We start from the raw sequence: 23,623 nt of genomic DNA, 5'->3' as shown, positions 1-23,623 counted from the left end.
ATTTCAATGGAACATATTGTTCTAGTAAAATTGATATTTAATTTATCCATAATAACTAAGTCAAATAGATCATATTTCGTATCGTAAACGAGTCAATCCATTTATGACATAACCTAAAGCATGTCATATCACGAGTTAACACATAAATTTAATTTATTCAATTCATTTAATTATTCGAATAGTGCCCTGTCAATCCGACCTAACACGTCATTAAAATCAAATTGATATAACCCACATTCGATATATTTCGATCAAACATATTATTTTTTGATATACTTATAATAAACAAATCAAATAGATCATATTTGTATGATCCATTAAATAAAATATGTTATACATATTTCCTCAAAAAAAAAAATTACGTATAGCACACATAGTTTTTTTAATTTTCATGTCGTATTCATATTCCTACCAACACATAATTGTATAATCAGACTGTGTCGACACAATACAATTATCGTCCGCCAACTCATTTTTACACCATAGTAATTATCAGTAGAACTGTAGTTTATTGTTGCAGTTGACTTTAATTGACCATCTGACATTATCTCTGGAAGAGAAAGCAAATCTGCTGGGCTTTTGCAGTTGCAGAACTACAAAATTAATGTTTCAAAGTCTGTCAAAATGGTAGCTAAACATTTTTAGGCTTTGCTGCCGCTGTTAGAAGTTTTATTGCAGCACGTTAAGTTGCTCACAGAAAGTTTCAGACCAATAACATAAAAGTTGCATAACTGCACCAATTAAAGTGTTGGTGACATAGATATGTACTTCACTTCTCATCACAACTGCATAAATGGTGTTTCCTATGCCACGCGTGCTTTGACTACTCAAAAACAATCCTATACTAAAGACCAACATCAATGTCTTTCAAACTAAAAACACTGTGAAGTTACAGAATATCATATTCTTCTGGTACAAAACAATTAAGTTCATTTTGTTCCAGAAATTTGACACAAAAGATCAAATAATAATGCCAAATTTGAGGCTTTGGACAAAAATATTCTTAAAATGAACGTTTTGGCTCATTACACTCGGTTGATGTGACAGAAAAAGATTGGAACATTATAAACAAATTGGAGTTGGAGGCAAAAAAATTATTGGACAATTTCACGATGAACCTATGAAACGAGCCAAAATGCTAATTGAGAGTGTGTTCTGGTCCAAAACCACAAACTTGACCTTATTTGATATTTTGTGACAAGTTTGATTGGCAAGATGAACCTTTATTGAAACAATTTAACAGCTTGAGGTTCCCACAAACAAATATAATGCAAATCCGATGATTTCGGAAAAAATTACACTTGCCTAATGAATAATATAAGCAAAAGCCAACAACAAGAGATGCAAGTCAACAAAGTAGTGTCTCACTTCAATGATTTTCTTTGTCCTCGTTTTCAAACAAATATATAATTTGAAAGAGTTGGTCAAGGACAACACACTACCTTGAGAAATTGGTAGAGATCTAGGGTGAAATAGACCACCGAATCAACAGCCACTTGTCCCCCCACATGCATATAATAGGATACTTCCATCTTCGGTTAGAGCTGCCAAATTTACGACCAGATTCCAATTTGTCGCATAGATAATCAACTTCCACGCTTAAAATGTTCTCGAATGAATCTATCTGCATGCGGAGGGTACTTATTTCGAATGTAAGCTCGCAAGCATTTTTGATAGGAAAAGTCTATCCATCCACCGTCAGTTCTTACAACAAACAAGCATCTTGATTGTCTAAATTGTGGGTGGCGATCAACCTTGAAGTAAAAGAAGTTGCGAGCCTGATTAGTTTCCTCATAAAGCAATAGAAATAGCAGACTTAGCTATCTAATATCAAATCTTTGGTCATGAAACACAAAAGATGATTAGATGGTGGTGGCAAACCACTGGGAGTTAAACCTTAAACTCGAGGAACTACGAAGCCAGCAATATCCACATGTATTTTGTCAATCAACAAATAAAAAGAGAGCGAAAGAAAATAAAGCCTAATAAAGATTTCTTTCCATGTAACGAGATAAATGAAGGTTGTTGTGAGGACCAAATCACCCCTAAGGTCTCCCTGGCAGGATGGTGAATATGAAGTAAACCAAGAGAAGTTGTGAGACTACTTATATCTTTAATTGTCTGGCTTCATATAAGTTGGAACTTGGAAGCAACAAGAGTAACAAACAATTAATCTAATCATAGGAAAAATAAAAAACAAAGGACCACCCAAAATCATTTTATAAAGAGTTAAGACAGCAGTGCTAGCTGATACACATTTGGTTATGAACCGCTGACTTGATATCATCAAGCGTTAATTTGCATCAAGCATAGCAACGAAATTTTAACTCAAAATACTCTGAGTGATAGGCCTACCACACAAACTATTGGCCCAAACATTTCAAGTTCAATTAAGAAAATGCTAAGGAAATGGAGACACACAATGTAGCCTATAAGGAAGTTGCATACATGGAAAGATCAGCATTTAGTACACATTAAAGAGAGAAGATATCAACAAGACAACAACAGATTCAAGTTATTATACAAAATTTTAAGTAATATTTGCATGAGTTGGAAGGGAGGAATATCATTTTATAGTTGATGAAATATTTAAAGGTCTTATAATGCCTTTAGAATTGTTTTAGCAGAAAAAATGCGACAACAAGAGCATATGCAGTACATCAAAGCCTTGAAATGACTTCAAACCTTAAAATCTTTGAATGAGAAAATAAAGGACAATTTCAAGCAAAAACCAAATGAGAAATGTTATCTGCCACTAGGGGTGTATACGAGCCGAGCCGAACCCGAGTTATGTTAAGCTCGAGCTCGAGCGTATTATACAAGCGCAAACTCGAGTTGAAACTCGAATGGTCTTAAATTGTCAAGTTAGAGAGAGAACATATCAACAAGACAACAACAGATTCAAGTTATTATATAAAATTTCAAATAATGTTTGCATCAGTAGGAAGGCAGGTAATATCATTGTTAGAGTTGATGAAATCTTGAAATGTCTTATAATGCCTAAAGAATTGTTTTAGCAGAAAAAGGCAATTAGAAGCCAGAGAATATGCAGTACATCAAAGCCTGCAAATGACTTAGAACCTTAAAATCTTTGAAATGAAAGTAAAGGACGATTTCAAGCCAAAACCAACAAATGAGTAATATTATCTGCCACTAGGCGTGTAAACGAGACGAGACGAAACCGAGTTATGCTAAGCTCGAGCTCGATTGTATTATAAAAGCTCGAGCTACTCGAATGGGTTTAAAATTAAATTGTCAAGTTCGAGCTCGAACAGCTCCGAGCTACTCAACACATTTGATGCATTTACTATATTTTTAAATATAAATAAGAAATTCAACCAACTAAAATGATAGCAACCACAACAAATTGTATAAACAATGATACAATCCACTAATAAATCCATCCTTAAGTCTTATGCACAAACGCACCCTAAAACGACGATGCTAACCAACAGCAATTAGAGAATTTACAAATTAAAATGCCACAATAGTTTAATGCATAGAATATTAAAAGTAGCGTTTACTTACCATAATTGAGTCAAGGCCACATCCAATTTTATCTTCAGAATTTGGATGATGCATAAGCAGCTTCTCTACCACAGCTTCCTCATCTTCAGCTGTTAACCGTTCCCCATCCAGATACCTAATCAATTAATTATATAAAACTTCAACAGTACTATAGTTATACATAGCATTTTAAATATCTACTAAAATGGATAAAAAAATTACTTGTCGGAGTGGAGAATTTCTTTAGTAAGACAAGTAATTGACTCAATATCATGCATAATCTCTTTTTCCTTGTCTTTCCATTTCCGATAATCAGGATCATCCCACCCGGGGTATTTGGGCGGCTCCCTTAGCGCTGCTGCTATAGTCTTCTTATTCGTAGAGGATGACACCTCATCCTCCGTTCGTATGGAATCGGCCATGCTGTTCCATGGTCTCCGAAAGGGAAACAGTATTCTGGCGGCGTTTCGGATGCCGTGCAGCCGGAAGCGGAGCTGCGGTACGCTCCTGAGTAGTGGTGCCGCCATTTTGATACCTACTGTAACCAGTACAGATTCTAATTCAAGTCGGCTTCTCTCGTGTGGATGTTACGAGCTCTTTTGGAAAATATGGACCCGCTATTGGCTCTGAATTTTGGAATTTACAGGCCCATAGGGCCAGGCCATACATAAAGGATTCTCATTTCTTGTTTAATATTGAATTTTTAAAAATTATCCTTTAAAAAAATAGAAATTGCAAGAACACTTGTTGACTTTTCAGTTTTGAAAAAAGCTATATGCAATCCTTAAAATTTGAATGTATAATTTTGGATTTTTTTTAATTTGAATCTAGTTCCCCATATAAAATTATACACCATTATATATGCCAATAATAAATATTATTATGATCAATCAATAAATAACATATTAATTTTAATTAAAATATTATGAAATATTTATACAAATTCAATGTTTTAAAAAATAATAGTAATCATTTTCACATACTTTCTCTATGCAACTTTTCTCTTCTTATTAATGTTATATGTTTCAAAACACTTTTAAACAGAAGAGTTGTTTTATGAAATTCTAGTGCAATTGTAAGTGATATTTAATAAAAATATATGAGAATATGATATTAAATAATAGTAAAATAAAAAAAATGATAATCTACATTCAGGTGTAGCACTGACTAAACTAATATGATAGAATGTAATAATTATATATCTCTTCTGTCTCGTTTAATAAATGACACATTTCATATTTGCATCTTTCGTTTAAAAAATTTGTATCATGTTCTTAGTGTCATTTTATATGAATTTTTGATTATATTCATTTTGTTTTTAAAATTATTAATTTTAATTTTTAGTATAATTTTAAAAACTATCACTAATAACGATGAAAAAGTTAAATTAAATTAGCTATTTACTTTTTATTTATGTACAAACATTATGTATATTTTTTAAACGAATATGAAAACTATATGGAAAATTATACTCCCTCCGTCATAAAACAACATACAGTTTATAAATACAACGAATGCTCTAACTTTTTACAATTTTATCTTCATTTTTCCTACCATATCCTTATTAAATATTATGACTAATTTATTTTTTAAACTAATGGTAATAAATACTAAATTTTATATAAGGACAACTATTTTGGACAAATAGAAGAAGAGACAAATGAACTATTGTTTTGTAACTGAAGGAGTATAATATAACTGGTGTGACATATAACAAATCAATTATATGTTAGCTAAATAAAAAATTAAATAATAATTAAATTGTTTTTATCGCAAATATTAGTATTAATTTATTGTAAAAATAATATGGTTCGACGATCCCAAATTTATTGTTGGCTCCATTAGTAGGGATTGCTTTTCAAATAAGAGTATATCGACAATCCAATGTCATGATTAAAGTGGGAATTGCCATAAATTTCATCATATACTGAGTCAAACACTACAATGTTTAATTATGAATTATTTCATGTGGGAACTCATAATAATAATAATTACAAGGAAAAAAGATCAGTTAAATTCTTAATGTTTGGCCATTGATCAAATAGGCCGTTAATATGAAGAAAAATGCAATTAAACTTCTAATGTTACTAAATTATAATATACTCCTAAGTTTTTATTTTAATACCGTCTCAATTTTCGTCTATTTTTTCAGCATAAACTCATTAATGGATGAAAGAACTAAATATTTGGCAGAAATAAAAATCGAAAATCATATTATTTAATTTTTAAATAGAAAAAACTAAAATGTGAATTATAAATATAGAGTCTCATAGTAGTTTGCTCTTTTTAAAATATAAGGATGTAAACGGTAGTAATGTGTTAAACCTTAGGGTGAAAGTTAACATTATTTGCTACAAGTAAAAATAATTGCAAGTGGACGGCACCAGACTTCCATTTATTGACCGAAAGTTTCCAATAGCCATATCACGGACTATCACAAATCAGCCCCACGTGTCAGAATCATAGAAGCTAAGAAAAATCACGTCCACGATAAGCACGGAAGGACGACTGCTCTGTACTTAATACCATCAAAGTGAAGAGGGAGACTATTCTATTCAAAAGGATAAAGAAAACAAAAAAACAAAACCAAAAAGAAAAAAAAAAGGGAAATGAATTCCGGTTTCAATTCCGTCGTTGAACATCTCAAAGAAATACATATCGACGTCTCCGGAACCAGCTCATACCGGTAAGTGGTCATCTAGGCCACGCTGATGGGACAATCATCTTCATCCACTGCAATTTTAACACGTCGTGAATCTAACATCCATAGCAGCCGGTCAAAGTCCAGTTCAACGGCTCTGATCTCTCCTTTGCAAACGGAAGAGCAACCATACGACGACGACGTATTAATCATTAATGAATCACTCGATTACATCTCTGATATACCTGACGAGTGTTTAGCTTGCATTTTCCAATCTCTTGGCTCTGCCGATCGACAAAGGTGTTCCTTAGTCTGCCGTCGGTGGCTGGTAATCGAAGGACAGAGCCGTCACCGGTTATCTCTCCACGCTCAATCAGATCTCCTTCCGGTGATAAATTCTCTGTTTACTCGATTTGACGCCGTTACAAAACTCGCCCTGCGATGCGACAGGAAATCCGCGAGTCTAGGAGACGACGCGCTGGAAGCTATCTCATTGCGTTGTCGCAACCTGACGCGCCTCAAGCTTCGTTCCTGCCGTGATGTAACGGATTCAGGTATGGCTGCGTTTGCTAAGAATTGTAAAGGATTGAAAAAACTGTCGTGTGGATCGTGTACGTTTGGTTCTAAAGGTATGAACGCTGTTCTGGATAACTGTGCGGCTCTTGAGGAGCTTTCAGTTAAACGGCTTCGTGGAATGACCGATGGAGCTGCGGCGGAGCCGATTGGACCGGGTTTAGCAGCGGGTTCTCTTAAAACGATATGCTTAAAGGAGCTTTATAATGGACAGTGTTTTGGTCCATTAATTGTCGGATCGAAGAATCTTAAAACTCTGAAGCTTTTTAGATGCTCTGGCGATTGGGATAAGCTCTTTCAAGTTATTTCGGATCGGGTTATGGGTATGGTTGAGATCCATCTAGAAAGGCTACAGGTAAGTGACGCCGGACTTGCTGCTATTTCTAATTGTTTGGATCTTGAGATTTTGCATCTTGTTAAAACCCCTGAGTGTACTAATTTAGGGTTAGTTTCTATCGCCGAGCGTTGCAAGTTATTAAGAAAGCTTCATATTGATGGATGGAAAGCTAATCGAATCGGTGATGAGGGCTTAATTGCAGTTGCAAAGAATTGCCCTAATTTGCAAGAATTGGTGCTCATTGGAGTTAATCCTACGAAGAACAGTTTGGAAATGTTGGCTTCGAATTGTCAAAATCTTGAGCGATTAGCACTCTGTGGGAGTGACACTGTTGGCGATGCAGAGATTTCTTGTATCGCTGCTAAATGTATAGCTTTGAAAAAGCTTTGTATTAAGAGTTGCCCTATCTCGGATAACGGAATGGAAGCACTCGCCAATGGATGTCCCAATTTGGTTAAAGTGAAGGTAAAGAAGTGTAGAGGGGTAACTTGTGAGCTTGTTGAATGGTTAAGAGCAAATAGGGAATCATTGACTGTGAATTTAGATGGTGAACATGAACATCATGATGCAAGTGCTAGCGATGGTGGCATACAGGAAAATGCAGTTGAAATCCCACTGGGGCAAACAGCAGCAGTAGCACCGCCATTTGCTTCTTCGAGCGGTGCTGGTAGATCAGCATCCTTCAAGTCAAGATTAGGGCTTTTGAGTGGGAGAAATTTAGTTGCTTGCACTTTGAGAAGGTGGTCAAGTGGGAATAGCAGTTCTCGAAGTTAATTTGATCAAGGACTAATAGGATATGCCGTAGCAGAAATATTAGTCCTTTGTCCTGTTCTATTTGCATTATTTTGCGTCACGCTCGTCTGATTCCATATTTGATGTACTCCATTTGATATTGGCTTGCTGTTTATTACCTTTCAATTGAATTTCCATTTTAACAAATTATCATTTTTACTTGATTAAGTAGCTGTTTATTTTGTTTTTGTGTTTATTTCTTGACCCACGAGATAGTACCATATAGCATGATTTTACACTTGCGAACTGCACTTTGATTTGTTTGAACAATTTAATTCTGTATTTTTCTGATTATACGGAATGTTAGTATGCAACTGCTGCTTTATTTTTTCTTGCACTGAAGGCTTTTTCACTGGGATAACATGGTCTTGAGCTGCAGAAAAAAGCCATGTTTTTCATTCCAGATAGAAGAATGGGATATGATTATGTTGATGAGATGTTTGGAGAAATTTGCAGCTTAGCATCTTCTTCATTATAGTAATTTGTACACCTAACTTGTTGCATTTGACTTCGCTTTCTTCATTTACTTTATTGATTGTCCTGTATGCTTGTCCATAATTTCAGTTCAGCAACGCTAAACTTCATCGAGGCCATATGGCTGTTAATTGAATTGCCAGGCCTTGGTAATTGGTATAACTATTCAAAGTTGCTAATAGTATTCTTCCGAGGATGCCTATAAAAAAAAAAAGTTAACGGGTGTTATTCTGTCAATAGCAATCGTTTTTCTTTCTTTCCTGCGTCTTTGTTTTCACGTGGCCATGGTCCTTTTGCTTTACATTTTATTGATTTCTTTTCTTTATTTATGTCTTTCCAAAAATAAATTACATGGCTCCCAGCTGTTAAGTGGTCATCAACTTTTATGCTTCTATCACAGTTTCCATGCAACCTGCTGCATTTTTCTCCAACCAGAAAAAAGAAGCCTCCTGCTTAAGTCCATCCGATTGTTGAACTAACAAAATCAATCATACAGATGTAAAAATTGTCGCCACACCAGGTGACAGTCAATACCACGAGAAAATATTTAAGCAACAAACATTACGGAAACTAGTACAAGGCTGTCAAATTTACTTATACAGTGTCGTGTTTATGTGTTCATTGGCAGAATAAACTGGTCCACTTACATCAGTAATAAAAAAACTGAATTGCCTAGTTTTGCATCTCTACCTTACAGAAAGATCACGACATATTTTCTTAATTTTGAGGCATGCAAAAGACCTATAAAACACCTGCCCTCATTAAGCCTTTAGCTGAAGAAACAGCTTTGAATGTCTTGGTGTACTTTTACTTTTCTTTCTTCTCTTTCTTAGCTTCTTGCTTTTGGTATATTAGAATTTGACTGAGAATGGTACCATGCGCCATGACACCGATAGCAGACCCCATAATAACTAATAAGGAATTAAGGACAGTGATTTGATACACACAAAATATGATGCTAATAAAACCAGTTGACCAACAATACACACAACAAACACTTGACGAACAGTGTTTGCTGCAAAAGTAATACCAGCTTAAGAAATTAGCTTGATCGGTCGGGTTCCGTAGAAAGAATAAGGATGATACAGAAACATAATTCCGAACTCGTTGACAATGCTTATGTTTAACGAGAATTTAAGAGACATGAAAAACTCAGAATTCCACCTCTCAAAGTATGAGACCGAAGGCGTCAATCCTATAAATTTTCTAGGGTACTACTACATGAAGCACTTGTAAAGACCACGATTACTACAAGTATTAGCTCCAAGGTGGTTGGTTTCTCTAATATTCACACGGTCTACAGGCTATGGTATTCAAACACTAGGTAAAGTCTTTCAAATAAAAAGATAAGTTAGAAGACTTAAAAGGATACCGCTTGTTGGTGCCTTTTCTTGCATGCTGGTAAAAACTCTCACTGCAATAAACAGAGAACTATTCCAATTATATATTTGTATGATACACATGTATACTAAGCCAAATTGAAATGACCATACAACTTACCCATAGAACCCGCAAAATTCATCAAACATGTTAAGAAGCTGAGCTGCCCGGTACTCTTGTTCTGCAAAAAACAGAGCAGTTTTTTCGTCATTACAAAAGTTAAGCGGTTAGATAAAATATAACCATTGAGAATATTACAGCAAAAGGGAAAGAAAATGCGACTCAAAACTTTCTTTTGCTCATCCAAACACTCCAAAATCTTGTAATATAATTTATGGAGAAGACTGATCTAACATCACACCACACCATGCTGCATTTTATATTCAATTATTTGGCACTTGCAAGAATCAGTTTATAGACCAGCCTCCAACTATGCCCACAGGACTAGTAACCTTACCCAGAGACATTTTACATGATAACGTATATAATAACAGCTCATAAGCAACAACATTTGTTACCATGAGGACAAAATGACTAACAGGTAATATGAGAATTGAAAATGGCAAGCCTCGTCAAAATTAAACAGTTTGAAAGAGAGCTCTTAACAAACATCCTATAATTTAAAAGGAAATAGGCAAATCCAAATTCCAACTTACAGAGAAATTTTTCAATATCTGAGGAATTCTGGCAAAGAGAAAGATTGCATGCTGGGATGCCTGTAACAGAAGGTCACAGTTTTAAATAACATAAAAGAAAACAAAAGGCATTAGAAAGCGCAGTAAATATGCTGGATATTATAATGCCGACATAATACTTACGTAAAGAGCTTCAAACAACACCGGATCAATTTGACCAGCTAAAACAGTAGGTGCCACTGCACAATATCTGAAACACTAATATAAGGAACACTTTGAAATGCATTATTACAGTTAGTGGTCTCAAGAAGAGGAGCATCCAGGATACATTAAAGGTCTGATCCATGTGACTGCAGGGATGGGCTGTGAGAAATAGTAGATGATAGCAACCAAAATTATAGCTGTAAGACAAAAGCAAATGAGAAAATCGTGTCAGATCAAATTGGGCACAACTATAAGCAAATGAATGTAATATGAAGAACAGACCTTGGATCAGAAGGAAGGCCAATTCTCCATAAGCAGAGAAGGGAAGGCCGTTGTGAAGACAATAAGCAAGAGCAATTGTATAGCCTACAACTTCTAGCTCAAATCCCACAAGACTAAGCCCCGCCACACTCCTATGCTTCAAGATTTTCAATATCTGTAAAAAAATAAAAACAATTAGGTTAAAGTTGAAGGCATAATTAGTGATAAATGGAAAAGAAAAAGAAAAAAAACCTGGGGGAGTTTGACAGTGGTGGAGGCAGCAACGATGCAATAGCCAAGGAGCTTCGATATTAGAGGAAGCAAACAGTCCTTTTCAGGGAATTGACCGTCTCTCAGAGATCCAATTGCGCACCTAAAATCCATCCCTAAAAACTCCATTCTTTTGATTTTGGATCTCTAAACTTAAATTCCAATTGGATCCAATTAAGTAGTAGAGTTCTCGATGTTCAGTCTTGCGCTTAGGAAAATACGACCACGAACAATCGGAGCTGAGGTAATTCTCCTTGGTTTAAATGACGTGTCGTTTAGTTTTCCAAAATGATGTCGTTTAATTAGTCGTAACTAATTGATCAGTAACTTTCAGGAAATATAGTAACAAAACGGTCCTCATAATGACTGTACCCTCTGTCGTTTCTTCGAACACAGCGTTGCAAGCGCGCGCTTCTCCTGATCATAAATCGTCGGATATGTCGCCGCCGTCAATAAGGCAAATCCCTAGTTTTCACTTGTCCTGCTCATCGAGAAAGTTCTACACTCAATGACCACAACTACCAGGTGCTCTTACAATCCTCTGTTTGGTTGCCCAAAAGTATGCTTCTCTGCCTTGATTTATTTTATTTTTATGTTTCTTATGTTCCTATAGCTGTGTATTATATTCAACTTTGGAATTCAGTTCACCTGTACTAGTCCTATATGTTTCTTTATAATTTTATTAACTGTTACCGAATTTAGCTCAATATCAGTTCTGTTTGGTGTACCCACACTTGACTGATAATTTCCGGCGCTGTAAAATAAGTTTTTGACTGAAAATTGAAATACTCTGACTAGATAAAAAAAAATTGAAGTGACCCAGCAGAAGTAGGGCAATTTACGACTCCGAAACTGGATATGCCTTATCGGATGAGATGGTGTAAGGATATAGACCAACAGGGAGATTGTTTTTGAAATTTTCAATCCAAATAGATAAGGAAATAAGAGGAGAGTGATATTATTGCGGGCTGTGAGTGCCGTGCCATTGTCTTTTTAGAAAGGAAGAGGATGCTCTATTGCCTTACTATTTGTAGCTGTCATTCAATTGGACCTGCCCCCACCAATGGGGAACCATATCCCTATCTTGTGTTTTCAACATACACCAATATCTTCTACATTTCTTAGTCAGATGTTGATATCAATCTTAACTGGTTACCGTCCCAGTTTATTTTACTCTGCAACTTTATTTTTAATTGGAAGATTACACTAATACAGTTTTTGGTAGAATTTACCGGTGTATGTGGTAACACTTTTCTTGATGTGAAAATCTAAATGACATGTTTAAAGGAATTATTGTGTTCAGTTGGTGAGATCACCTTTTGATTATAATTATTGATCGTGAACTGACGGGCTATTTTTTGTGGGTCTGCATGTAATAACTTAGACGCTGAGTTTATTCACTGTGGCTGTGGATAGTATACTCATCCTGATGGATAATGTTTTCTTCAAACTGATTTGGTTTATCTCATATCAGAAGTAGGTATATATGAATCTGTATGCAGTATGGAAAAGCAGTAGAGTGGATGAGGACTTGGAATTCTAGCAAAGTAACCAGTGAACAGGCAGTGTGACATTGCTTTCCCAATAACTAAATCAACAATCATCTTGAGGTGGCCAAATTTTTTAATTAAATAGATTGTCTCTTTATTTGTCAAATGAGGATTTTTTTGCATCGGTGTTTTTCTATTTTATTTCCTCCAGGAATTTTTTTTTTTTTGTCTCTAGCACAATTGCTGGTCATGATTTCAGAAAAGCTGTGGTAAGTCTATCAATTTGACCGTGGATGTTTTCTTGTAGGTGGAATGGGGCTTCAAAGAGGCTAAAGTAGGCGTTCTCAGGTCGAGAAACTCAATTAGAGCATGGGAATCGTGCTTAGTCAAAGTTGTCAAGTTGTTGCGGCACTTGCTGCAAATTTATTGATCAAAAGATCCCTTGAGAGTATGTTTTCTAGTCTAATAGCTAGCTTTTTCTTTTCTTTTTGGTGAATAATAGCTAGCTTTCCTGATTCCTAATAGATGAATCTAATTTTTGTACACTTCATTAGCTTTAGCAAATATTCCTTTCTTACTCCCGGATGAGTGGATATAAGTAGGGGAGTAAGACGGCAAGAGAGTTTTTTCAGGAAATGTACAGTGTTATATCATGTGTATAATTTTATGGTCAATGTGAACATTGAAATATTTGATATAAACTTCCAAACCACTGTAACTAAACCCATATCCTGTCAAGGTCTTTGAGGAAGGCAGTTTCATGTGAAAGTATTATAGGTTTTTTCTGCTTAATCTAGCCCCATTCATTATGTCGAGGTAATCATTATCGTATAGGCTCGGTCATGGTGGGGCATGTGCCCATTTTGTCAAGGAAATGTTATTTTCATGGCCATGTCTTTTAGCTACCTATCTTCAGTGTCTCTAAATTTTGTATTTAGTATGCATAAACATGGAAGTTCTGAGATACCAATGATTTAGTTTAGCCAATACTAATGTGTATTTAAGATGAGTCTATGAGAGGTAGAGACAAATATTAACAGTTGTGTATATGTATGGCGGGCCATATTCAAGGAAAAGTTTGGTGGATGCATAGTGCTGGAATCAATACACCTTTCAGGACCACTGCTAGTATAAGACAGACTATTACAGTGACATCTGCTGCTAATGTCAATTTAATGACACATTTTCAAGGCTCAGAATCTAGGATTATTTGACATTTTTGTTGATGTAAACCATATTTTGCAAACCAAATTATAAATTTTGAACCTTCCATTTATATTAACTTATTCAGTTTTGTAGAAGTTTTTGCTAAATCTGCATTATTATTTTCCTTCATACTGGGTTTGGAGAACTAATTGAGGAGATCAGAAAGAAAAGTAAGGGATAAAATGTATTTAGAGCAGTAACAGTAGAACAGACCCATAGTGTTGACGAAGGAAACAAACAAAAGGCATGCACACTCACACTTCATATAATGTACTTCAATTATGGGAATAAAGCAAGTTTATTTAAGTTGGCTTTAAAACCTTAACTGCATAGGTCCCTCCGTTTTTAAGTCTTAAGAACTTGTCAATGGTAATGCAAATGTGGGTTAGCTGGACCGTGTATTTATATTTCTCATATTTGCGCTTGGTTGTTGAATATGGGAATTCTTTTTCCATATTTAATAAAGGTGTCTCTAATCTAGAACTCTTCGTCTAAGTGTTAGCTTGCTCCTTGTTCCCCTCTTTCTCTGTGCCATTCTCTCTCCCCATATCTCTTACTGTACGTGTGACTATGGAAGGTGGTCTTCCCATGCTTAACTGTCTCTTACAGCACGCACTAAGAAGCCTTTGTGCGTTTTCAGATTCTTGTAATTCTTCCAAATGGGTTTATGCAATCTTTTGGAGGATACTGCCTAGAAATTATCCTTCACCAAAGTAAGATTATTAAAGTCGTTTGTCCACTACTAAAAAAGCCCAAGAAGCACATTTTGGTTGTTAGAACCATTGTTAGTCTGCCTGATGCCTATATGTCACATTGCTTTGCTACAGGTGGGATTATGGAGGCACAGCCCTTGATCGTTCCAAAGGAAATAAAAGAAACTGGTAAATTTGTTGAATAATGGAAAGCTAAACCTTTTCTTTTTTTCACAATTAACTTTTGGATTCATATTGTTTCCTTCTCAGGATTCTTGTTTGGGAGGATGGATTTTGTGATTTTGTTGAATGTGAGAGAGCGGGAAGTGGGTATATGAAAGGGAGGTTTGGATCAGATGTTTTCTTCAAAATGTCTCATGAGGTCTATAATTATGGAGAAGGGTGAGAATTTGAAATCATATATTTCTGTCGTTAAAACTTGTTGTGAACTGAATGAATGAAATGATAGCGTGGGCCAACTACTTGCAGCTTAGTAGGAAAAGTTGCAGCAGACAACAGTCACAAATGGGTGTTTAAGGAGACCTCGAATGAGAGAGATCCTAATTTCATCTCCGCATGGAATACGACTATTGAACCTGTAAGATGGTCAAATATAAATTTCTTCTCCTTTAACAGAATTAATGCAGATATCAGTTTTCTCTCTTCCTTCTAATATCGCTTTCACAATTTATTTCCTGTTTACAGCAACCTAGAGCATGGGAGTTTCAGTTCAATTCAGGCATTCAGGTTCGTTCCTTCACTAACTCATTCAAGAATACAAAATAGGCCATGGATTAAATTGATATTCCAACTTTTTCTTGATTCACAGACAATCGCAATCATTTCAGTTAGAGAAGGCATCATTCAGTTGGGTTCATTTGACAAGGTCTCTTTCACATCCCCACTCTTCTTCCTTTTGTCAGTTCCTGGATTAACTCAGACGATGATTCTCTTTGGATTTTCCAGATTGTGGAAGATCTCAATCTAGTGATTAATATACAGAGGAAATTCAGCTATCTTCAGAGCATACCAGGAGTTTTCGCCATACAAAGGCCATACCTGCCAATCCAACATCCGTACATTCTTAAACCCAATATCACAGTCATCGAAAGCCAAGAAACAGCTGTCCCAGTTCATGACAATAAGCGCGGAGTAAAGAGATTATTCGACGAAAGATTTGACGATATTCCTGTCAAGTCCATCAGCTTGGGGTGGAACAACCCACAAAATGGAATTGCAGGACCACCCTTTTGGTCAATTCCACCTCTTTTGCCGACCATGTCTTGCAGTCTCGGAGCTTTGTTATCGAAGCTGCCATCTGTAATTCCGTCATCCTATCCTAGCATACAAGCCTTTGATGCACCTCACGTTAACTGCACCAGTAATAACAGTTTAAGCCAGATTTCCAAGGTTGATAATTGTGGTTTAGCAAGAGAAGTTTCCACAAAAGTGGAATCTTCTTCATGTCAACTAGATGCTGTTCATGATGAAAAGGTAATTCCCGTACGCCCTAATCAAGGATTAGAAATTGGGGTTGTTGGCTTTGGACACCGGAGGGAGGGACAAATTACAGGAAACCTCAACTAATTAGCAATACCAAATCGTATTTATTATTGGCTTTTGGGTGGTTGGATTATGAATCATGACCTCAAGTCATTTGCTTATGCCTCTTGTTCATCAACTATTTAAGTAATAAAAATAATTTAATGTTGTCTAAAGTAAACCTGTGTATTTTACAAAAAAGTAAGTTAATTGCACCATTTTCCAATTATTTCTGATGAATTATGATCTCTTCTTATTAAGATGTAACGGTAACCAACTAAGGTCGAAATCAGGTGCATCATTTCAGCCAAACTTAATTAATTGTTAACATGGATTTTGAATTGAAAATGCAAAATGATTAAGACTCATATTTGAAGTGATGACGAGAGCATTAACTCATAGAAGAGAGGAACACGTGGTGGCGTCAAGTCAAGAGTGGTGGATTCAGGATATTTTTTCAACTCTCCTCTGTTTTTACGACAATCCGAACTTAATTTCTCTCTAATCTTGAATTCTCTAGAAATTTATCTCTATTTTTAAAAAATTTACCTTCATCAAACTGAATGATTGTTTGATACGTCTTAATTCAGTCAGTGGTTCGTTGCAATATTCATAATCCCTAGGCCATGTTTGGTTCATAGAATAAGTGCGAAATAGAATAGCTATTCCGTATAGAATGAAAATTATTTACTTTGGTTTATGGAATAAGTTTTCCTCTCAAAAACTAAAGAATTGCTATTCCATTCCTTATGAAATAGCTATTCTATTCCGTGTTATTCTATTCCATGAACCAAACATGGCCTATATGTTTTTGGGCTTAGAGGTAGAGAAGCATATGCAATGGTCCCCGAAATCAAAATGAAGACGAAAGAGGACAATTCATAATTGATATTTAAAACAAGTTGGTTTGGTGCGACATATGGTAGCCAACCCCGACACTACTACGGATGGTCCCTTTAACTTTTTGAATTTTCTGGTTAGCTAATGCACTTGTCTATGTGCAATCCCAACAGAAATAGCTGTTCTGATGTTATCTTTGTTAATCACACATTTATTTGGTCGCAATTCTCTATAATTATCTTTCTTCCATACTACACTTTAGGGGTGGCTACGGTTGGAAAGAATTTGAAAATTTTAAACTTTTAAAATGAAGTGATGAATCAATATATCTGGATATATGGTATAGATATGTATAAATAAATAACAAGCGTAAAAGTAACACCGACTTAGGTTTTTCAGCATCGAAACCGACGGTCAAATTAATATTCATAGAGAAAGAAGAAAAAAAAAACTAAAAAAATTAAAATTGAATCAACGAGCTATAGCTCTCAAATGGTGTAAGCATTGAGCAGCAAATTGCTAGGTCGTGAGTTCGATTCCTCCCACAAGCATTCCCGACTCAATTAACCAAAAAGAAAAAAGAAATTAAAATTTATCCATAAATATGTTTATATTTGTGTTCGAGTAGCCAATTAGATTCTTCTCAGTTGACATTTCAACATAACACAGCCTAATGTTTTCAATCAAATAAAACTAACTCCAAATCATACCTAATATAAGTGACTTTTTCACTGCAATCCATACCAAATCACAAATTCCTTGAATCATGTTTAATTAGTTTCTTTTAATTTTAATTTATATTATTAACTTTTAAAATATGTAATTTGGTTCAAGTTTTCATTGTATAATCATAATTTGTAGTAATTTAATTCAAATTTATTTTATTTAAACATTAAATATAAATAATTTTACAATAATGTCTATAAAATTGAAAGTGTAAGAATTCATTGTTAATAAATAAAAGAGTAGGGATTTAATGCGAAAAATTAGACAAGTACAAGGATCCAAATATGTATTTACCTTCATATTCTCAAGCAAAGGAAAGACTAATTATTAGATTCCAAAACATATGTATTTTACCTTTATAGGCTCCAGTATTTTACCTTTTATTTCAAAACATGTGTACCTTATTTTGTTAGTAAGTAATCTAACTAATCCTAACAAAATATGAAGTGAGAAAATATGTTAAATTTCTAGTATTTCATTGCTTTGGTTTACGGCTTTTTCATGGATCGAGTCTAAATAAACATTTCTTGTGAGGCTAAAGGCCCCAAGGCAAGTAATTCTATCAACAAGCACACAAACATATTTGCTGATAAAAAAAAGACATGCACTAAAATTTAGTAGTGCTCACAAATATAAGCGAGTTGGGCTATTCGCAAGTCACTTAAAATCGACTCAAAATTAATTCGAAATAGGCCTAAAAAAACCAAGTCGAGCTCGAGTTACTTGAATTTTCGAGTTTGATCATCAATTAAAATGACTCTCGGTAACACATAAAATAATAATTTTTTTATTATTTGAACTTTGTATACTTCTAAATTTAGATGTATATAATATTAATTGGTTAAATTACATGTTTTATAGTAATTTTTTTTAAATATATCAAATATTATAATTCATTGATAATTAATTTTATTTTTATTAAACTCGAGTCAAGCTCGAGATCGAGTAGCTCGGATAATGTTCGGGCTCGAACTCGAAAATTTTAGCTCATTTGAACTCAGAAATCAGACTCGAACTCATATAACACGTACAAGCACAAGCTCGAGCTAATTTGGGCTCGGTTAGGCCCTTTTATACCCCAAGTTGTGGCGCGGTTGAAATTGCAAATAATCTCCCAGATGGTACTATTCATGGTTGCTGACCACAACATCTAACAATTTGCTCCATTTCGACCATGCTATTGTTTTATGTGTTTGAGGCATAAGGTATCTGAATATCAAATCAAGATTAAGATCAACAAAGTAGGAAGATAATAAAGATACAGAAAGTTAACCGTTATAAATGTTCTGCAAATTGCAAGTATCACCCGAATTGACAGTCCAAATCATGAAGCCATATCTGCTAAATGATTGGAGAATTTACAAATAGAAAATGCAACTTTCTTCAAATGCAAAAGATTATTAGAAACATATTTACATCAACAACTATTAATTTTTAGTAAAATTATCCATATTTCATATATTTCAAAGGTCGCGACGAAGAGATGTAGCTTTGTGAAAAAGCATCAACCACCAGTAAGAGTACTTGTTGCTTATGCACTGCTTTTCGTATCTTCATGGCTGTAATGCCAATGCCTCTTAGCAGGAACACGCCTCATTGCCTTTATACCGAATGGGTTGTCCTTGCTCTGTTGTACGGGTTCAGAACAGCAAACGTATTAAGACTTATACCAGAGCAATTGCACAGAGAACATCAAGTTTATTAGAAAATTAAAAAAACAATTCTATACTTTGGCCAAATAAAAGAAGTGTAGAAAAGTTAGGTGCCCTTACTAGTTGGCAAGTTCCTTTAACGGTATTGCAAACAGGAAAGTCGTGTGGGCAGCAACTAGAATTGTCATCACAGCACGTAGCACCCTCGAGTGGGCAGCATCCCCATGAAAGGCAATATTTATCGAATTCGTAGACACAGCAACAAGTGGTGCTTGACGGGCAACTGTTGTAATGATCACAAAAAACTGGAGGCTTTACTGGAGATGGAGGAGAAGGACCGGGATTTGGAGGATTTTCGCCCTTCTTGATAGGGTAAGAGGCCATCATTGCAATTCCACATTTTCCATTTTCGTCGCCAATATTTCTCTCCATCCTTATGTAACCTTGTTCTCCCCATCCTTTACCCCATGAGTTCTTGACAATCCAATAATCTTTACCATTTTCAGTTCCATAACCCACAACAGTAACACCATGGTCCAGTTTTGTACCACATTTTCCGGTAAAAACGCCCTGAAAGATTACGAGAACCAGAAATCATACATTAAAGTGTTTCTTCAAGCTTAACTAACATCAACAATCTTCACAGGCATATCAAAAGAATAGAGAACCTTAAGCATAACTTGTTTAAATGGATTGGTATCTACATGAATTATAAGATAATGAAACGATATGCAAATGATCGATGAATCAAGATTGACCTTACTACCTCTTGATCATAAAGTTGGAAACTTTCTTGATCGGAAAAATGATAATTCTAATTTTAAATTATGCCTAGCTGTTAAAATGACAGTAAGGCATGAATAAGAAAATTCATACTGATTCATAAAACTGGAATTTGGGGCCACCAGCTTCAATTGCAACGCTTATTGGCTGATTTGCAGCTCCCTTTTGCAATGCCTTCTCATTGGTAGGAAGATCTACATAATCGTCAATTGTAACAACCTTGGCATTTTTCTGCAGAAACCAACAAAAACACAAAAGAGTTAGAAGAAATTTTTCTCTTGCAAAAGCTTGTTCCTTGTTTCATATTTTCATTTTTTGCTATTCTTGTTATTCTTATAATGTGCAAGAATGAGCTAACCCTGTAAGTGTCACATTTGCTATTAATAGCGAGGTACGGATAATCTTGTTCAGTGTCAATGCCACCATTTTTGATGATAAATTCATAGGCATAGTCCATAAGACCTCCATTGCATCCCTCATTATAAGATCTATCACAGTCAACTAACTCCTGCTCCGACAAGGAGATGAGATCTCCGGTAACAATCTTGTTGATGCCTTCCACAGCAGCAATTGTTGCAAATGCCCAGCAACTCCCTTTATGCATATACAAAAATTAGTAATTATTACCGGTGCGCATAAAACGATTTATGAGTCAATAATTAAGATCTTGTTTTAATAAATACAAGTAAATATCTAGGCACCATTTGAATTGAGAAATTTTAGATGATTATCAAACTACTAATAAGGCCTAAGATAATTTTAAAATTTGATGATGTGATTTGACATTCCAATTCGTTATATTTAAATGTAATATTGCTCACAATCGTTATTTTTTTAATAGTATGACGTATAAAATTATATAAAATGGGAGTTACATTTGTATTTTAGCACATCGATTTGGGAAACAAACAAAACTACTTGCTTAATATATTTTAGAAAAGTTAAAACCAATGGTATAATTTCCCTTTTCTATATATGATAGAATTGTTGTAATAAATTTATTATTCTAAAATTATCCTTATCATTGAATTTGAATTTAATGATGGAATCTTTAAATTTACGTATTTTACATTCAAACCATCAATCCAAAGAGTGTCTTTAATCTCTTTAATCAATCTTTATAAGGAAGAAAGTTTGAATGGCCACAGCTAATGGTTAAAGTTGCATCTCAATTCTGAATTATTAAAAAGTCAACATCAGATCATTTACCATTTTAATGATTAAAATCTAACTGGTGTAGTAGTATGGATTGAGATTCTCTCATGTTCAAATGAACATGTTAACTAAATTTGGACTTTTTTTATCTACACTATTTCATTTTGTAATGAATAGTGTAGATTTAATGAACATGACACCTCATGTTTAAATGAACATAAGGGAATCCCAATCCGTAGTAGTGTACATGTTCTTTTTTGCATACATAAAAAGATAATTTTTCTCAATTTTGCTAAGGTAAATATTAATGTTGGTTAATTTTATTTTTTAATAATTGGAGAGGAAGAGCGCTTGTTTGAGCAAATTTTACTTTTACTAAATAAATACTAATAAAGAAGGAATTTATAATTCTTTGATGTTTTCAAATAATTTCTTTTATTATTCTAACTTTTTTAACAAATTTTTTAAAAATTTGTATACTTTGTTAATAAAATACACTATAAAGTCTACAGAAGATTATAGTATCAATTAAAAATAAAATTTATTATCTTTTACAAATTTAATTTTTTTGAAACAAAGCAACACCGAATTAAAAATAAAAAAAAATAAAATAACCATAAAGACTTCCAATAAAAAAAATGAAATAATTAATAAAACGAATCTTATCAGCAAGAAAAACTCACCACAGCTTCCTTGATCCTTGACTTCAGCAACAGCACCTTCCTTCCTCCAATCAACGAAATTCGGCAGCGAATCTCCGACACGAGGCAAGTAATGATGACCGGATTTATGCAATCGGTTCCTTTTGGGAGCCGTTCGTGCACCTAAGTACATAGACCGGTACTCCTCGTTGGTGAGATCTGCAAACTGGTTCAGTCCAAGCTTGTAACTCTCTTCACCGGAGTTATGTTCGTCGATAAACCTTAAGTTATCCTTAAACACCTGAAACCTCCGTTCCTTCTCCCCCAAAGCGTTGATGTTGTTACTGGATTTTCCGTTGTTAACCAGCCATTGCTCGTATATAGCCACCACCTCGTCATCTGTTCTCCAGCTTGATTTGGTAGAGTGAGTTTGATCATAGGACACAATCGACATGTCCAAACCTGAACATAAAGCGACAGCGAAAAACAAGAACACGAACAGGGTTACTGAAGAACTAAACAAGCCCATCTTTTTTTTTCTTTGTCTTCCACAGAAATGGTGTGTTAGAAACCGAGATTGGAGGTGAGCATTATAAAAGGGGAATGGAGGATGGTGTATTTCTTATTTTGTGTATTTATTTTATGAATTAAATCCTTCTCGTGCTTCTTATTTTATTATTATAAACAGCCAGGAAAATCGATTCATTGACTTAGAGGAAGATACACTTTGTGTATAATTGAGTTGCGTCTCGGTAATAAAAGTTGTCTATTTATGTAAAATACTGATATGAAATTTAAGGTAAAATTAAGTTTTAAATCCTTTAATATAATATTAATTGGTTAACATTTTCGTATGTCACAAGCTTCTACCAACAAATACATGAATAAAATTCGCATATCGGAATTGTTTATCTGTAAAAAATTACATCCCCGGCTAGTCCATTTTTATTTACATAACAAATGATTTTTATTGGGTTTTAAACTTGAACTTGAAGAAAGTAAAACAGTATATTAATTTTATATTACTCTAGTCGATACCAACAGTAAGTAATTTTAATTTTTAATTTTTATCGTTCTATATTACTACCGTCTATTTAACAAATTATTAATGCTTATAATTTATTAAACGAATGTGTAATTGGATGACTCAATTAGTAGCCGCTAAGTCCATTTTTATTTACTTTTTTAGGAGAAGACCTTTCTTCTTATATATTAATATCTTGTTATTTTTGGTAAAAAAAATTAGTCTAAATGTTACAAAAATATTAATTTATAAATTACAACTGTTAATATTTTATTTGTTTGTGTTTTTTTTTTACATATACTTCTAAAATGAGGGGCCTACCAAGCATTATTTACTCTTTCTGTCGTCAATTGGGGAACTTCTCTACTAGTATTAATTAATTAATCAGGTATTCTATGCTGGTGATTATTGCTCTGAATGATCTTGACATTTCAATTTTTGTTTTTTTACAAAATCAAGGTAATATTTACTGCACATTAGCCGCTAGCAACTGTAAGTAATTTCTTCGTTTCTTCATTTTTTATTTATTGTTCGTTATTGCTACTGTTCGTTTAATAAATTATCCATATATTGGTATTTAATTTGTTAAATAAATGTGTAATTGGATGGCTCATATAGTAGCCGCGAAGTCCATTTTTTAGTTTATTTTGTTTCAAGAGGATTTATCATCTTCATGAAATTACTTTTCTTATTATATATTTATAATTTTATATATTGTTATTTTTGACAAAAAAAAGTTATTAATTTTCAAAAATGATTTGGAAAATCAAAGGATAAGAGTTTAAATCCAAATAAATT

The 23,623-nt window shown here is 34.2% G+C and overlaps 5 protein-coding genes across 6 annotated transcripts; 2 read left to right on the top strand and 3 right to left on the bottom strand.

Annotated features, from left to right (window-relative positions):
- Positions 1-381: 381 nt before the first annotated feature.
- LOC126664501 (protein DCL homolog, chloroplastic) lies at positions 382-4,096 on the bottom strand. 2 transcript variants are annotated; one of them, XR_007637440.2, is made up of 4 exons: positions 3,730-4,096; positions 3,529-3,643; positions 1,443-1,754; positions 382-593 (listed from the first exon to the last, which is right to left on the bottom strand). XR_007637440.2 is itself a non-coding variant. In XM_050356906.2 (3 exons), the coding sequence occupies exons 1-3, from the start codon at positions 4,032-4,034 to the stop codon at positions 1,587-1,589; spliced, it is 588 nt and encodes a 195-aa protein (XP_050212863.1). In that variant the 5' UTR covers positions 4,035-4,096; the 3' UTR covers positions 1,191-1,586. The 2 variants fall into 2 exon arrangements, 1 of the variants encoding a protein (XP_050212863.1); XM_050356906.2 differs by lacking the exon at positions 382-593 and having other exon boundaries at positions 1,191-1,754.
- A 1,957-nt stretch (positions 4,097-6,053) lies between these two features.
- On the top strand, positions 6,054-7,997 carry LOC126664498 (F-box protein At1g47056-like). Its single transcript, XM_050356903.2, has one exon. The coding sequence runs from the start codon at positions 6,219-6,221 to the stop codon at positions 7,830-7,832; it is 1,614 nt and encodes a 537-aa protein (XP_050212860.1). The 5' UTR covers positions 6,054-6,218; the 3' UTR covers positions 7,833-7,997.
- An 871-nt stretch (positions 7,998-8,868) lies between these two features.
- On the bottom strand, positions 8,869-11,939 carry LOC126664500 (mannose-P-dolichol utilization defect 1 protein homolog 2). The gene is made up of 8 exons (XM_050356905.2): positions 11,057-11,939; positions 10,826-10,979; positions 10,668-10,740; positions 10,523-10,589; positions 10,361-10,420; positions 9,825-9,885; positions 9,697-9,738; positions 8,869-9,235 (listed from the first exon to the last, which is right to left on the bottom strand). Exons 1-8 carry the CDS (start codon positions 11,201-11,203, stop codon positions 9,132-9,134), a joined length of 708 nt encoding a protein of 235 aa, XP_050212862.1. The 5' UTR covers positions 11,204-11,939; the 3' UTR covers positions 8,869-9,131.
- Positions 11,940-13,883: 1,944 nt separating this feature from the next.
- On the top strand, positions 13,884-16,185 carry LOC126664499 (uncharacterized). Its single transcript, XM_050356904.2, has 7 exons — positions 13,884-14,483; positions 14,598-14,651; positions 14,733-14,864; positions 14,952-15,060; positions 15,168-15,209; positions 15,292-15,348; positions 15,429-16,185. The coding sequence occupies exons 1-7, from the start codon at positions 14,341-14,343 to the stop codon at positions 16,047-16,049; spliced, it is 1,158 nt and encodes a 385-aa protein (XP_050212861.1). The 5' UTR covers positions 13,884-14,340; the 3' UTR covers positions 16,050-16,185.
- A 2,644-nt stretch (positions 16,186-18,829) lies between these two features.
- On the bottom strand, positions 18,830-22,526 carry LOC126660964 (cysteine proteinase mucunain-like). The gene is made up of 5 exons (XM_050354693.2): positions 21,844-22,526; positions 20,364-20,599; positions 20,099-20,236; positions 19,343-19,792; positions 18,830-19,197 (listed from the first exon to the last, which is right to left on the bottom strand). Exons 1-5 carry the CDS (start codon positions 22,328-22,330, stop codon positions 19,102-19,104), a joined length of 1,407 nt encoding a protein of 468 aa, XP_050210650.1. The 5' UTR covers positions 22,331-22,526; the 3' UTR covers positions 18,830-19,101.
- Between the last annotated feature and the right edge of the window lie 1,097 nt (positions 22,527-23,623).

The sequence above is a fragment of the Mercurialis annua genome, linkage group LG1-X, assembly GCF_937616625.2.
Source record: "Mercurialis annua linkage group LG1-X, ddMerAnnu1.2, whole genome shotgun sequence".
In the NCBI taxonomy this organism is placed as follows: Eukaryota; Viridiplantae; Streptophyta; class Magnoliopsida; order Malpighiales; family Euphorbiaceae; genus Mercurialis; species Mercurialis annua.
This window is presented reverse-complemented; position numbering and strand designations above follow the sequence as displayed.

Bases quoted from the DNA above. Each gene is read 5' to 3' on its own strand.
- LOC126664499 (XM_050356904.2), top strand. From the start codon at position 14,341: ATGGAAGGTGGTCTTCCCATGCTTAACTGTCTCTTACAGCACGCACTA. The intron at 14,484-14,597 runs GTAAGATTATTA...GCTTTGCTACAG, and splicing joins AGAAATTATCCTTCACCAAA to GTGGGATTATGGAGGCACAG. The intron at 14,652-14,732 runs GTAAATTTGTTG...TTTCCTTCTCAG, and splicing joins AAAGGAAATAAAAGAAACTG to GATTCTTGTTTGGGAGGATG.
- LOC126664500 (XM_050356905.2), bottom strand. From the start codon at position 11,203: ATGGAGTTTTTAGGGATGGATTTTAGGTGCGCAATTGGATCTCTGAGA. The intron at 9,886-10,360 runs GTAAGTTGGAAT...TGTTTTTTGCAG, and splicing joins AGATATTGAAAAATTTCTCT to AACAAGAGTACCGGGCAGCT. The intron at 9,739-9,824 runs GTAAGTTGTATG...TGTTTATTGCAG, and splicing joins GAATTTTGCGGGTTCTATGG to TGAGAGTTTTTACCAGCATG.
- LOC126664498 (XM_050356903.2), top strand. From the start codon at position 6,219: ATGGGACAATCATCTTCATCCACTGCAATTTTAACACGTCGTGAATCT.
- LOC126664501 (XM_050356906.2), bottom strand. From the start codon at position 4,034: ATGGCGGCACCACTACTCAGGAGCGTACCGCAGCTCCGCTTCCGGCTG. The intron at 3,644-3,729 runs GTAATTTTTTTA...TTAATTGATTAG, and splicing joins GAAATTCTCCACTCCGACAA to GTATCTGGATGGGGAACGGT. The intron at 1,755-3,528 runs GTAAGTAAACGC...TTTTACTTCAAG, and splicing joins GTGGCCTTGACTCAATTATG to GTTGATCGCCACCCACAATT.
- LOC126660964 (XM_050354693.2), bottom strand. From the start codon at position 22,330: ATGGGCTTGTTTAGTTCTTCAGTAACCCTGTTCGTGTTCTTGTTTTTC. The intron at 19,793-20,098 runs GTATGAATTTTC...GTAATCTTTCAG, and splicing joins AATTCCAGTTTTATGAATCA to GGCGTTTTTACCGGAAAATG. The intron at 19,198-19,342 runs GTAAGGGCACCT...CCCGTACAACAG, and splicing joins TTAAAGGAACTTGCCAACTA to AGCAAGGACAACCCATTCGG.